A 15,996-nucleotide genomic window follows, 5' to 3' on the forward strand; every position below is an offset into this window, starting at 1 on the left:
GAAGATACAAGCAAAAACTCGCCCGTTTTTGCTCTTGTGCTGGTGTAAGACGCAGAGGCTGCAGATACAAGAAAGTTAGGAGTCACAGCTCTGGCATAAGAGCAAAGTCAATTCATTCAGTGTCTCTGTTTGTCCTCCCTTTCTCTGTCTTTTGTCTATTTTGAGTCTTTAAGCTCTGCATCTCGCCCTGCTCCAGTGTGTAATTATATGTAAACAAAGAGAAGAAGGAAGAAGTGACAGAAACAGAGAAATGAATACACTTTGTCCTGACCAGGTCTGCTAACGGTGACACCAGGCATCAATTCCCTGACCCAATTATCCTCCCTGCTAACATTATTAGGGACAAACATTAGACAAATCCTGGCACGGACCGGGTTGTTCAGGCACAGTTTGACGGGTGATGCTGCCTGAAAGGAGCACGAACGCCTTTTGGCAGGAACCTGTGGGAACTTGCCAACGGTGCCAATCACCTGAATCTTCCTCTCTCGCCCGCCAATGAGAAGTAATGAACAATGGCAGTTCTCAGGACTCCTTAAAGGAATACTCCCTGTGAAAATGTTGACATTGCAAATAGGTGAAAACTAGTAACAGCCAAAAGGATCATGCTAACTGATTCCCACCACCTTTCATTCATAGCTAGCCACATTTGCTTTTTGAGTGAAGTATTCCTTCAAAGAATTTGACAGAAGAAAATCTATTAGCCCTTTTCCAGTTTAAACAGCGTTGGACTAGGAATTATGTTTTACAAATTTACTGTATTTGATTTACACTATATGTTTTGCAGGTGGAAAACATCCTCTTGAATGATCAAGGGAACTATGTCCTTTGTGACTTTGGAAGTGCCACTCACAAAGTGTTGCACCCTCTTAAAGATGGTGTGACTGCTGTGGAGGACGAGATTAAGAAGTAAGACCAGTGCTCCAGTAACCCCTTAAATTCCAAGGGTCCATTAAATGGCTGACATTCCAGATCCTCAGTTTCCTAACTACATCCTGTGGATATAAAAAGTCTGTATGCTCCTATTGAAATTGCAGTTTCTGTTTTTGTGCTGTAAAGCCAGACATTAAGAAATTAAGTTAAATCGTGTTACACGTGTTAATGGGATATTGCCACCAACAAAATTCCTCAGAATTGAGGAAAAACATTGAAAATAAAAAAACCTACATACCATAGTTACACACTCTTTTATAACAGCAGCTGTGGCTGTGCTTAGAGTTGACAAAACTCTTTCAAAATCGTGTCCAAAGATGGGCAGCATAGACAAATGAAAGTATTTTTACAGTTAAGTGTAAGTAATAAACCCCATCAGCTGTAGCTGTAGTCAAGACAGATAATGGATAATGACTAGCTCCAAATGTTCAGGGTATATTGGCACAAAACCTCCTGGCCTCAGAAAGCTGTTTACATAGAGGAATTTCACCTTATACCATGATAATCCAAACCCCACACTGAAGTCATGGAATGGCTTTAAATTATAAATCAACATCTCAAAATGACCTGGTCAGAGCCCAAACCTCAGTCTCATAGAAAACCTGTGAAATTACCAAATCAGTCAGTGCACAGGGGATCACTTGGCACAGGTGATTTAAAGGAGCTTGAATTTTTTCACAAGAAAGATATAAAGGTATAAAGACTTCGCAAAGACTAACTGCTATATTGTTACATGTTACATTAAAGATCACAAACTGTCTGTAATGATTTGTCTTGATTTCTGGCTTTACATCACAAAAATCTGAAATTTCGGTATGGGTGTGTAGACTTTTTATATACACTAACTTGTATGTAAGTCTCGTAGTAGGCAGTTACTGATAACTCGAGACAAATTTGAATGATAAGGTTAGAGGAGTTGATGTATAAATGTCAGTCTATATCAGTCTTGTTGAGTTGAATTAGAATCATGATGAAAGTTTGTGTTACCGTGTGTAATATGTAATGTAATATGTGTCAGCTAAGTAATGACTTGCGTATTGTTCTTGTAGCCTCTGCTGTCTCTCCACATTGTGTTATTTACTGTAAGCCAAACTGGTACTTTTTGTTAGCGTGAGTAGCAGACGGGTGTAAAGCAGTGATTTACACAATCTTTCCGCAAACACCAGGGGTCTCCAGTCTTATCCGCAAAGGGTGGTGTTGCTGCAGGTTTTTTTCCAACAAAGCAGGAGCACACCTGATCAGTGGTTTGAAGAGTGAGACCAACTGATATAACAAGTGAAATGAGGTGTGCTCCAGCTTGTTTGGAATGAAAACCTGCAGCCACACCGGCTGTCTCAAGTAGGCTTGTTTAAGAGGTTTCTGACACTGTCATACTGGAGATAACAGTGTCATACCTAGAATACCAAACATGCCTTGACTGATTGGCTGTGTTTAAAGTAAGGGGAAAATTGTGTAAATGTGATTTTTATTTTATTTTATTTATTTTTTTGGTTGTGTGACAAATCGAAGCTGTGACCTGGCTTATGTAATCTCATGTAATGCAGCAAACACTTTTGAACTTCAGTTACCTCTGCGTGTAGGTACACAACTCTGTCATATCGAGCCCCAGAGATGATTAACTTGTACCAAGGGAAAGCCATCACTACCAAGGCTGATATCTGGGTAAGTGCACACAGACACATGCTTTCACTCCTGCACACTGCTCCCCTCCCACCCCCATATCTCTCTTTCTCTCTCTCTCTCTGTTTGTGTGTGTGTGTGTGTGTGTGTGTGTGTGTGTGTGTGTGTGTGAGAGGTTCTCTTTGATGCACAGTTATGCTGGAGATCTTGTGTGGCCAGGCAGGTGACGCAAACCCAAAAAGCCAAACCGGTTTCCTTCACAAAAAATAAGGTCTCAAGGGGGAGGGAATCCCTGGTTGGCTTCTTCCTTTGTTTATGTATCAAAGTGCATTAAAGGAAATGAAGTCTAATGTCAGTCCTATTAAGGGCCCAAGTCTCTTCCTTTATTTAGTTTCTTAATGCTTTTTGTGGTCATTTGTGGAAGTGTCGTTGGCTGACTTGGCTGATGTGAGGCAGCATGATTTTAACGGCATGATTAAGTGGCAAGATGGATAGGAAGTAGGTACTTTTCCATTCTGCTGTGCTTCAAAATTGAACCAAACGGGCTGTGCGTTGTCACTTTCAGACTACCAAGCAAGGTCTAATTCATGTAGTTTATTAATGCTGGGAAAGGTACTTTAGAAAATCAAGTGTTTTCTGTTCCAGAGAACATTAACATGCACTACAGGCCAAAAAGTATGGAAGGAGGCTTATTTTTCCTTTTCTTACATTGAGAGTTTAACACACCAGATTCAGTTCATTTAGCCCTCATCTGAACAGGAACAGCTGTTTAATAATTGTTTTTTTTTTTTTTTTCAAATGATTGTATGATTAATAAAATTTTAGTTTTTTTTATACAATTATAGTAAGAACATTTTATTAATTTAATAATTGTTGCATCATGATGAAAGTTTGAGTGTTACTGTGTGTTTAATGTAATATGTATCAACTAAGACTTGTGTTCTTTAGAGTCACCAAGTGTGCGTATTGTTCTTGTGGACTCTACTGTTTCTCCACATATTATCGTATTATTGTTAGCAAAACCTGTACCGGTTTTTGTTAGCATGAGTAGCAAATGTATTTAATGCAAGAATTTACATAATTTTTACCTTTCCTTGTTTGAAGACAGTTTGAGACTGAGATTTAACGAGTGTGTGCTCCAGCTTGTTTGGAATGAATACCTGCACCCGCACCGGCCCTTTGTGGCTACGATTGGACAGCCTTGCCCTTTGTAGTCAATCAGCTAAGAAATTCTTGCTAATTGGAGCTAATATGTAAAGGATTCTTATACTCCAGCCAATAGGAATCATACAGACTACATCCTTAAATCATCACATTCTTTCCTCAAACTGTGTGGAGTTTTTAAGTAATCAGATTCAGTTCATTCAGCCTTCAGCAGCATCTGAACAGGAATTGGGTGAATCTGATTAGAACTGCAATAAAACTCTGTAGAAACAAGATTAATGAACAATCAGTTATACACTATTTCTGTCCATTATTGTTTGCAAAATAAAAAAATCACATTTATTTTTACAAAGTTAGTGTTTCTTTCAAAGTTTTCTCCTGTTGGGTAGATCCTTCATAATAGTGTTTTATTTTTTTAGGCAATTAAAATGTAATTGACTTGTATTTCTCTCATTTCTCAAAGCAGTACTACAGTCTTTTGGAGTGCATGTCAAGATCCAGAGAAGAAAAAGGAGAGAAGTAAAGAAACTCAGTGTAGTTTCCTGCTTGGCTCTGTTCTAAAGAAAGGAGAGAGCTCCTCGCAGTAGAAAACTTCCTCTTCAGCTCACTCATGCTGTGAGGGAGAGAGAGAGAGAGAGGGAGAGAGAGAGAGACTGGGTTCAGTTTACTTCCCTTGTCTTGCTAAACAAACACCTACAAAAAGCAAAATATGAGTATAAACCCCTTAGAAAGACGGAAGGCTTTTCTGAGCTCAGACGCCCCATGTGATGCATTTTTGCTGCCACGGCTTCATGGACATCATGTCAGAGCAGGCACAGATAAGAAGAGGAAACGTATGACAGTGTTTCCTGTCAGCTTTTGACTTCCCCTAAAAATAGAAAGAATTCTACAAAACAAGCGCATCCAACATGTGCATGTTTAACCTGAATCGTTTGATTTTCCTCAAAAAGTGCCCTTGTGTTTTTTGTTGTTGTTTTTTCTTGTGAAAATATGAATGAGCTTGTATTTCTCTCTTTCTCTCTCAGGCACTTGGATGCTTGTTGTACAAGCTGTGTTTCTTCACGCTCCCGTTTGGGGAGAGTCAAGTTGCCATATGTGATGGAATCTTCAGCGTTCCAGACAGTTCAAAGTTTTCCTCCAAAATGCACTGCTTAATCAGTAAGTGGCATCGGTCATGCCTTTTCACTGGAAGAGATGAGTGAGATCTGGTCTAAAAAAGAATCAATTCAGCATTAAGCTCGCAAATGGAAATTATCACGGGACAGAGGGGATGGTGTTTCTTTCCTGTTGATAATTACTTAAGCATTACCGCCACCTTGTGGTAGTTGTTGAACACTACATGTCTTATGTTTGTTTACTATGTTCTCATTCATTCATAAATCCTTTCATTCACATCTTCTCATTTGTAAATTTCCACAGCTGTGGACTTTTTCCCAGTTAAATTATGATCAAATGAAAAGGTGATGATCCAGTATATATCACCCATCAGAGAGGAAGCATGATTATGATTTGGCTAACAGCAAAATCCGTCCTGTTTCATGTTACTATGGGGGGAGAAAGTGCAAAGCTTCACCACAGAACCTATGAAATTTCTGCTATATCACCAAGACCTTTACACATGTTTGTTTCTAGGAATGGGTCTTTGTTTGAGTAGCCTAATATCAGTCCTCCCAGCACAGCTCTTACATCTTGACTCATTTCTTTTGTTCACTCTGTAGTTTGTTTTTTGTTATCGTAGGATACATGTTGGAGCCAGATCAAGAGAAAAGACCAGACATCTATCAAGTCTCTTACTTTGCCTTCAGATTAGCTGGAAAGGAGTGTCCAGTGCCAAATCTATTTGTAAGTCTTTCCAAAGCTTGTACGGTAATGAGAGCATGTTGGAGCAGTGCTGTTTAACTAGTTGGATGCAGTGAAGATCATTTTAAAGCAGTATTTGTATAGTGAGTGTTTGGCTTTCTGTTTCTGATGGCAGAACTCTCCCATCCCCACCTCGCTGCCAGAGCCGCTAACAGCCAGTGACATCGCTGCTAAAAAGAGCCTGACAAAAGCCAGGTATTTGTGCGGAAAGTGAAATTGGTCATCTTTTTAATTAGCTTTTAAATTTAAGTAAATGCCTCGACTTCCTTCGTTTTTAACCTTTTTAAACAGGGTCTATTTTAACTTAATACTTTATTGGAACAAAAAAAGGTTTAGATCAATAATTTTTCTACTTTTCATATACTGCTGAGTCGACTTTTGCTACTCTTCATTTTTTGAATTTCAAGCCACAGCGGTTGTTAAGTACAAGTTATTCGTTCTTCATAAGATATTTCTGAGGAGATGGATTAGGGAAGGTCAAATTAAAATAAGGAATTTTCCAAAACTGGAGGTAAAAAAAAAACATTAAAAGATATAGAGAAAGTGGGAGTAACAACTGTGCAAGACCTGGTAGACCACTAAAACTGTCATCATCAAATAAACAGTAAAGCTTTCATCTTTGAGAGATGGCATCAAGCTCCACTCTTGGTTCAGATCAAAAAAAAAACTCACAGGAGTTTCTGTCCATCTTTACACTGTGAGAAGAAAACTCAACACTATGGGTCTGAAATAATGTCTAGCTGAGAATAAGTGGTCATTGAAAAATTGAAATAGACAAAAAATTGCAGATCATTCAAAGAAGCTGCCAGTGAACAATGGACTGGATTACTTGGATTGTGAGAAGCAGAAAGCACAGAGTTCTAAGACTGAGCTTTGGAGGTGTGAAAAATATCCCTACAGCTTTCTTTGAATAAGTGAAAGCAAAACTCTTGAAAAGAATGAACAACTACATGAATAACTTGTACTTGTTTTTTCCATAGCACTATTCAGAATATCAGAACTATTCAGTGCTATTTTTATCATGTGTGAACAACAGAACAATTTACACAAGTGGATGCACTTGAAAATTTTCACCCTTTCAGTGGTAAAATAAAAGACAAATGATGCTGTAGATACATGTAGTATTCCAGGCTTGTATTTATCAGTGACTGTGTTGACATTACTTGCTGCAGAATAACGGAGTCTGTGGGCCCCACGGAAACATCCATTGCTCCAAGACAAAGACCAAAAGCTGCCAACAGCAATGTCCTTCCACTGCCTAACTCAGTAACTCCTGTGAAAATGACCGTCCCCTCTGGAACAGTTAGCAATGGTCAGAAATGTAAGGGTCTGTTGCTCATTTATACATATTTCTTTCTGCCTTTCCTATTCTATACTTGGTCTGTACTATACTAGTTTAACATTTTCCATCTATTATTAGCTTAAGCGCATGGTGAATGTTGATGTGGGTCAGGCTGTGTGTACATGCATGTGTGTTTGTGTTTTCATCAGCCCAAGGGAACGGACAGCAGGCAGCTGTGCAGATGCAGAGCAGCAATCAGCAGAACAGAGTTTTACAGCAGCTGCAGCCTGGAGACCTAAGACTGCAGCAACTCCATCAACAACAGCAGCCACATCAACAACAACATAACATGCACCACCAGCAGCAAGTCAATGCACAACAACTACAGTACATGCAGGTAATGACCATTATTGTTTTTTTTATTTTTTTTTAGTTTGCACACATTGGATATCACAGATTTTTGGAGTTTAATGTCTGTTTATTGTAACTGGTTGATTCTCTCAAGTTCTATTCTCTCAAATATAGTTTTCACAGATTGAGGCCTTATAACAAACAAAATTAGATGCTGAGTTTTTTTTTTAATCGACTTTGGTTAGATGATGAAGCTATTAACTTGTGTCATCTAATTCACCATTTTTTGGAAAATTACTCTGTTGTATTTTATGATGCACCAATTTTTGGAGTCTTAATTCAGTTGAAAAATCACTTCTATTCATACAGCAAGGATCACGTCCAACACATGGTGTGATTTTCTGTTTGGACCTTGTCCTCCAGATATCCTTCTGCTCTAGAAAACAAAAGGAAAGCATTGGCTTCCTGTTCTGATTTCCTGTTCCACCTTAAATGGTGCAGCAGTTACTACTGTAACGCCTGATTTAAGATGGAACGGGAAAACTCGAACAAGAAACAGTATTTTATTTGCATTCGCCTGCTTTTTGTGTTACAATTAAGCCTGATTTAAGTGTTAATGGTTTTGCTTGCAGTTATTGTTTTAAATCTATGACCAGTCATAGATAAACTGTGCAAAATACCATACTCCAACTCCTCCTGACAGCAGATGAAGGTTTGCAAGCCATTTTGCATTTTTAGGTCACTTTCTTGCATTTGTCCCCCTCATGAACATCAACTTTTGGTACTCGATCTTGATTTCAATGTTAAAATTGACTCAGTCAGCGTTGTATAAACGGTCCAAACAGTGTGCATATTTGTTGCTCTTTTAAAGATCATATAAACAGATTTTCAGGTTCAGACCACTGTTAATATAATCATAAATGTGCTGTTGCAAACTGACCCTGTGATCTCTATTAAAATATCTAAAGCAATTTATGTGATTATTATACCAGGCAGGGTTCTTGTTTAGTCATTTCAGCTAAACACAGACAGATGGCGCTGTGTGTTAGAGGGGAGGATGGACAGAATGTGTTAGGGCACACAGCAGGTGGTCAGCTGGTTAATAGTGTCTTACTCTGTTAATGGGTCAGATGGCCTAACACAGCTGTCTCATGACTGCTCCAAAACAGCTTTCTCTTTTCTCGTCTGTTTGCGGCTGTGAAATGTGTTCAGCTTCACGAGCCTTTACACTCCCACTTATGCTTTCCTTATCATAAGTTGTCCAGTATTTTTTTCCTGCTTTAGATTGGAGTTCAGTCTGAAATGCAGAGCACTACCTTGTCTTGCTAGTGTTTGTTGCTTTTAATTGATGCCAAAGTGCATCACCCCATGCAAATAAACAGTCTTATGCCTAAGTTTGGGCACACCGCCAATTTTTTTTATATTTTATCGATTTTCTAAATGAAAATAAGTACACAACCTCGACAGTGAACACATAACTGCACAGTTTAGCGCACAATTTCTGCTTACTGCTGGATTTAACATGTTGGAAGAGAAGGAAACATAAAATGTGACCTGTGCAAAGGTTACGGAACATTTAACATGTTTTATTTCTTTCCAATACATAACATTTTACTGTATGTACTGTACTGTGCAAACTGTATACACTATCACGCAAAAATTTGAAATCACTTGTTATATTAATTAATGTTTGCTACTTTATTTAGTAATATGCATCATAAAGTCTATTAAGCAGTTTGCTTCAATTTTTTCTTTTTTTTGAGAACACCAAGAAGTTAATAAATGATATACTGTAATTATTTATCGTAATCTCTTGGTATGTTATCTTGGTAAGTTATTTGATCATCTTGTTTCAAATACGAGTCACTCAGGATGTTAATTTTATTATATCTCCATTCTCAATCAAGTTGTAGAGAACTAGTGTCAGAATGGAATCATTTTATAATGTATCAACAACAAAATTGTTTTATATTATTGAAAAAAGTGATTCCAAACTTTTGAACGGTAGTATATCTGTGTGCACACTTTAACCTACTGTATATGGAAATGAATGACTTAATTCTATTATCAAATATTTATGTAAGTAAATGCACTTGCAAGTAATTTTGTATTTAAGTGCATATATTCCTTCAGAGCTGTTTATCAGCTACTTATCTATTCATTCTGTCTCTCTCTCTTTCTCATACTTTCTCGCCCTTCTTCTCTTACGTTCTCAGTATCAGGCCATGCAGCAGAGCCTCCAGATGCAGCAGCAGCAGCAGCAGCATATGCTCCACCAACAGATGCTGATGCAGCAGTCCATGTATCACCCGCACCAGCAGCAGCAGCCGCACTACGCAGCCCTGGTGAGCACTCAGACAACAGCAGTGGGCCCAGTCGGCCGTGAAAGGCAGTGCTCCGGTGCCAGCCGCCTGGCCTTTCATTCACTCTCTTAAAGGGAACATTTACCAGTCGCGTTGTGGTAAACAAATACATGTTGTCGAAGTATACAGAAACAACAATATTCCTCTAGCTGCGATCTTAATTGTAACAAAATGAAATAGTAGTGAAACGTAAGTCGTCTGCTTCATACTGCCTCATCTTTAAAACATCATCTTTATATAGTATCTCTCTCAAACCCAAGTTTTGTTGCAGATAAATTCAATTTAAAGACCTATGTTTTTGGGCACTGTCTGGGCCAGAATAAAAGCAGCATGCCTTGGGTCGAGTCACCAATATGTGGGGAGTTGTACAACTCAGTTAAGAAAAGTCCAATTGGATTGCGCCACTCTGCCTCCAATACTAATTTGGCCACTTGCACACTCTGCAAAGGCTCTTCGTGCCAAACGGTTTCCAAGTCCAAGTCGATGCCAGTCGGTCGCATCCGTCCGTAATTTCTCCGAAATGTATTTACGCTAAACATGGAAGTGCCGATAACCGACTTCTTCTAAATACATAATGTTAAGGCGGTGCAATTTTTAGCTCATTTTCCACCGAATGGTTACCATCTGTTTAATTTCAGATGCAATCTGCTCCATGTGAAGCCAACAGGGGATTGAATGGGGGGTGAAATCGACCAATTCTCTGTGTTAAATCGTAACATATGAAGCAATTACACTGTAGGGAAATGCGAGGGGCTTTGTGTCACACTCCCACTGTCTCTCTGTCCTTAATGGTCACGCTGGGTTGAAAAGAGTCTGGTGTATTTTTTTTTTTTTTCCTTCCTCTAGAGAAAGTGCATTCATATGAGAGTCTTTGTATAAAAGTCAAAGGTTGCAAGATTTTTTTTCAATTTGAGGAATATGTTCTTTATTTTAGGTTTATATTATACATATGTATAGCCTTTGGTGCATTTTCAAAAGAACGAGGATTTCTATTTGCTGCTTTCTTTTAAAAATCTCTTTCAGTAGTCTTTCCTCTGAAGAAAGGCTTTGTGACAGTCCTTGTGTGTGTGTGTGTGTGTGTGTGCATGTGCGTGATTATACAGTTTCAGAATGTCCTGACATTATCAGAAAACCAGGGGAAAAAAACACCTACAATGTCCAAACCAAAAATGCCCCTGACTTTGTAAAGGTCATTAGCACAAAAGTTCTGTGTTTCATTTTTTAAACTGAAAGCAAAAGCGTTGCGGTTTGGTTACAGAGGTAGAGGTTAGGGTTGGCTTAGAAAAGTATTATTACATACTAATAATAATTACATAATAACATACAGCACTCTGCAAAAGTCTTAAGCAAATTGTTAAAAACCATTTATCTCAGCAGTAAGTGTAGTTTTTCTAGTAAAACCTCACATAATATTGGAATAAATTTAGGTAAACAAATACAGTAAAAAATGCAACAATAATTTTATTTTTAATAAATGTAGGTGATATCTTGTGAGCTATTTTGAAGAACAAAATTTGATTTCAGATTTCTTTTTAGTGCCCCTAGCCATCACCTAGATTTGTTCAAACTCACCATTAGCACACCTGATATAATTTGCTGAGGGATTAGTTAGCCAAACCAGGTATATAATGGTGACTAAGAACTTTCACACTACTGTATAAGGGAACATATATTTAAACATAAGTCCTGACATCGTATAAAAACAAACTGTGTGTGTGTAAGAGAGAGAGAGATGTCCTCAGCAGGTGACCGAAATCCCACAGACATCTTGTTGTCATTCCAGTCTATTATGTCCATAGTCACCCAAGTCACTATGCTTTTGTTCTGCAGATGCACCAGTACCAGCAAGCCTTTGCTGCCCAGCAGCAGCAGTGTGCTCCCTACATTGCTCCACTGGAGTTCCAGGGCTCTCTAAGCTCATATAATTCTGCAGGAGCCTCCCCTATGGATCCTCCATTCACCAACACCAGGTAGTCACCTGCATTGACTTAGCGCCATCATTGTTACCAAACACAGAGATGCCTGAATGTAAGAAAAGTAAAAGTAATGAACAAGGTATTTAAGCTTGTGTCTGTTTCCGCCATTGTTGATCACAGAACAGCCGTGCCTAGTTCAGAGGTGATTAGCCCCACTCTTCAGCCTGTCAGTAACCCTCCTGACATGTCTCGCTGGAACCCTTTTGGAGAGGACAACTTCTCCAAACTCACCGAAGAGGAGTTACTAGACAGAGAGTTTGACCTCCTGCGAGCAAGCAAGTGTTGCAAGCTTCTTTTTGTCTTACTGCTCTCCATATCTGGTCTCTGGTATGGTTAAAAAACAGACTTACACAATACATGGTTGCCTCTTTAGTTTTGCACTGGAGTTCTGAAGCTATTGTAGCTAGAAAGCAATGGAAGCATATACCCTGCATCGTGCTAATTGAATGCCTACATCACATACTTGCCTCAAGTGATCTCTAGTGAGCTCTGGTGACCTCAAGTGATTTCACATAGACTTGCTTAAGTGTTTTATGTGGGTCTGACACTGTATGATGTACTGTTATAGACTAAATGTTATCTTGAAACAGATATTTTACATAATCCATTAATTTTTATCAGTTTGCACAATGCTGACTGCTGTGGTATAAGCTTCCATTACTTGTTAGCTACATTAGCTTTGAACCTGTAGTGCAAAACTAACAAAGCAAACTTTGGATGCCGAACAAACATGGGTTGATTCACTACATTTGTGATTATTATTATTAGTAGTAGTAGCAGTAGTAGTAGCAGTAGTAGTAGTATAGTAATAATAAGGGGAAAATTGTGAAAAATCCCAGTTTGGCACACATTTGTGCTCAAGTGTTTCTCCAGTTTTTATAATTTACTTGATTGAGTCAGTGATACATTCATTCGAGTCATACATTTACCTTCACACATCTTTAAAGTGCAAAAGCTTCCAACCAAGGTTAAAAAATGGATTTAATGCAGTGCTATGAAAGAACTGTTTCTCTCCCTCTCCAGCAGAGGGCATCTGTGCCTCACAGCATTGTCAGAGTAACACCTCTCTCTCTTCTCCCTCAGAGAAACCAGTGGAGAGAGCGGTCAGTGTGGAGGCCAGTGGTGCGGAAACGGCAGCACCCTCTGCTCCCTGAGGATCCCTTCGGCTCTGTGCCCTTTGTGGCCAGTGCAGGCAAGTTCTAGCAGCAGGCTACTCCCCAACCCACAACGAAAAGACCCTGTCCACTGAGTTCCCTGTTACTGTCCCCTCATGCTCATGTGCTGTCTCCCCCTCAATTTCAACCTGTGCACCTTCCATCCTCTGGATGTGCCACTTTGACACCAACAGTCACTTCTGGATCCGGGAGTGTGCCACTATTGGAAGTCTCATAAGTACGCAGTTAGAAATCTGTGTTAAGCATAAGTATACTGACGGTATGAATTATTTAAGGAAGATGCATATGTGATATATATTTAGAGCAGGATACACATTAGATCAGGCTTATAGTAAAATGCTACATAGCAATAAGAATAGCCTCCACAGACTGCAAAAATATGTATAATACTCTACAGAATTTTTTTTGGAATATATTGAATTATGAGGCATACGCATGCCACTAAGGTTTGTAGTATTGCGGTTTCCTCTTTCTTTTGTTTTGTTTTTTATTTTTGCCTAAAAGAACCTTAGAGTTGACTGGCTATACATGCTCTTTTGGTATACTGAAGCCCATATGCAGTAATCCCATATAAAGATAGGGCTTTGTCATGCCTCTATGCTTTATATTCTAGTTTGCCTTTTTAACCTTGGTTGGAGGCTTTTGCACTTTAATGTAGTAGGAAGAAAACATCATTTGTAAGCCTTTATCCATTAAGAGAAGTAATGAAAGTGGCTGCAGACATTTTTCAAAAATTAAGTAGAGATATTCTCTTTTGAAGCACTAGTTAAGTACTTTGGCTTTCAGTTGAGTTAATGTAATTTTAAAGCCAGAAAATTGAAAAAGGAGGGAAACTATAAATGTTTCAGCCAAGTAAGAAAAGTCATTTTACATAAAAGAAAACAATCAACCAAAATTCTTACGCTTCATTAATGTGAAAGAGATACTAATAAAACATCCTTATTCTTTTTGACATTTATATCGTAAATAGCATCAGTCTGGCATGAAAGAATAGTCCTGATTCTTGAGCAGACTGATTTTCACTTTTACTAGAAGCTACATATTTTTGTCTCAATTAGCATTTTTTTCTTTTTGATAGTTCATGCTAATAATTGTGGCTAAAGCCAGGATTTCTCAGGTACACACTCATGGATCTTGCTTAATGAAACACTTCCAGAGATCTTCATTGCCACTGTGTTTACTCGTCTTAAAAACATGCCAATTTCTCATGGAGTTAATCACAAGTTTCTATCCAGTGTTAAAATTGGCTTTGGTTCCCTCATTGAGCCTTTTCCACTCTTTTTTTTTTCTTCTTCTTTTTTTTTTTAAACTGTGAAGATACTTTAAGTTGCCAATTTTGGGACGTTGGCAGGTTCATTAAGTGAGGGTGAGTTTAGACACATAATCGGAGCACTGTTGGATCTGCAAAAGGAACTAAATGTGCATGGTCCTCATTTTCCTGTGGGCTCCCCCCCCCACCTCTTGAAATGTGATGCTTTGCTATGTAGCCTATGTTAGTGCACATTTACTTTTTCTTGTTCACTTGTTAGTTTATGCCATAGAACCAGGCTGTGTCTGAGAATGCATGGACCTTCATTTGTTCAAAAAACATATCACTTTTATGCTACATTTCTTTGCTGCCATTTAGTTCATCTAAGCAGCAAATAGTTGAACCTTAAGCACATATGTCTCATCAATGAACATATATGCAGGGCTAGTTTTCTGTGCACAGATTGAGCCTCATCTTGAGTTTAAAGATACTGGGGTTTCTTTACTGCAAACCCATTTTTGACTTCAAGCTGTGTGAGGATAACAGACCATCTATTGTTTGTACTAGAAAGAGTTTACATGGGTGCTCAACATAACTTGTTTACTAAGTTTTTTTTGCCAAAGGTAAGTTGACCCATAATGTTTCTTTAGTCCACATGCTGGATTCCTAATCTTTTTACTCATTCATCTCATCACCACTTGAGTTCTGACCAAAATCAGAACATCCTTTGTACTTATTATTATATTATTATTATTATTATTATTTATGTAAATTCTAACTTTTAATTGCAATCATTTTGTTTTAGATAAAGACAGCCATTCTCAGAGACATCTTGGTTGAGTGGGGTATTTATAGAAATATTTCTGAATCTAAAGCAGAGTAAAAAAAATCATGACTGAGCCATATTCTACATTACAAATGTGCATGCACATAAGAACAAAAAGGGTACGTTGCCATATGGACTGGAGTTTTAGTTTAGAGTTCCTTTGTAAAGGGTCTTGAGGGTACAGTCACAGAAAGCTGCATTTTTGTTCATTAATTTCTTTCATTCAGCCCTCATCTTAAAGCTGTTGCTATCTTCATTATTCTAATATATTCAATGTTCTACTGTTGTCATCTTGGTTAATTGTAGCCACTCAGCTGTAGTCATTAAGTCTGATTTTGAGTATTTTCAGATTGGCTGGCCATTTTCAACCAACAATTGTTCTGCAGTTGTTTAGCATAGCTAGGTCTCAGTCTTGACACCATGACTAAGTGATTCGGATCGGTTTCTGGTGCAGAGTGGCTATAACTAACTAGGGTCCTAAAACCTAGCGCAACAATCATTGTATGATGGTAGAGCATCACTTCAAACCACCAACTCTACAATGTTAGGTTTAATGTGCCGTGATGCCTCATAGGCTAAATAGAGACTAACGTATTTCAGTATAAATCGGTAGCTCCATCATTCTTCAGTAACCACCTTTTCATGTATTTATACATAACCGTTAGTTGAATAAGTTGTTCATAACGTTCTGTTCTCTTGAGACAGAAATGTAAATGCTCATGTATCATAATGTGTAACTGAATGTTTCTTCATAAACTGATAATGATAAATAAAAATTGTATTCAAAAGCAATATATATTTTTGTTGATTTTGTTATAGAAGCATGTAATTGAGGTATAATTGCTACTCATTTTATTTGGTTGTTTCCCCCCCCCGGGTTACTGAGGTTCCAGTGCCTTCAGGTGCAATATTTATACCACATAAGCAAGGTGTTCTTAAATAAGCATGGCTGTCTTTATCTCCTTCCCAAATGAAATGAAAATGTTATGCATCTGATGATTTTTTTGAGCACATCATTAGTTGTAGTTATTTGTGCAGTTATGACTGATATCGCTAGTAACTGAGAATGTTAATATAGCATCATACAGGGTTTGAGAGAGAACTCTGAAACTAGGCGGCACAGCCAACAGAGATAAATGTTCCAAGATTCATGTCAACAGAATTTTATATACTTAAAAAAAATGTCAGGCAAAATTTAAA

General features: G+C 38.2%; 1 protein-coding gene across 1 annotated transcript in view; it reads left to right on the forward strand.

The window, feature by feature from the left end:
- bmp2k (BMP2 inducible kinase) overlaps positions 1 to 15,996 on the forward strand; it is a 45,008-nt gene that overhangs the window by 24,471 nt on the left and 4,541 nt on the right. The window contains 12 exon segments of the mRNA XM_036598389.1: positions 785 to 906; positions 2,511 to 2,592; positions 4,740 to 4,872; positions 5,453 to 5,556; positions 5,690 to 5,769; positions 6,747 to 6,895; positions 7,066 to 7,253; positions 9,424 to 9,552; positions 11,401 to 11,540; positions 11,667 to 11,821; positions 12,630 to 12,676; positions 12,678 to 12,738. Of these exon segments, the coding sequence (XP_036454282.1) occupies positions 785 to 906; positions 2,511 to 2,592; positions 4,740 to 4,872; positions 5,453 to 5,556; positions 5,690 to 5,769; positions 6,747 to 6,895; positions 7,066 to 7,253; positions 9,424 to 9,552; positions 11,401 to 11,540; positions 11,667 to 11,821; positions 12,630 to 12,676; positions 12,678 to 12,738 (1,390 nt within the window).

This window comes from Colossoma macropomum, unplaced genomic scaffold, assembly GCF_904425465.1.
Source record: "Colossoma macropomum unplaced genomic scaffold, Colossoma_macropomum, whole genome shotgun sequence".
Taxonomy (NCBI): Eukaryota; Metazoa; Chordata; class Actinopteri; order Characiformes; family Serrasalmidae; genus Colossoma; species Colossoma macropomum.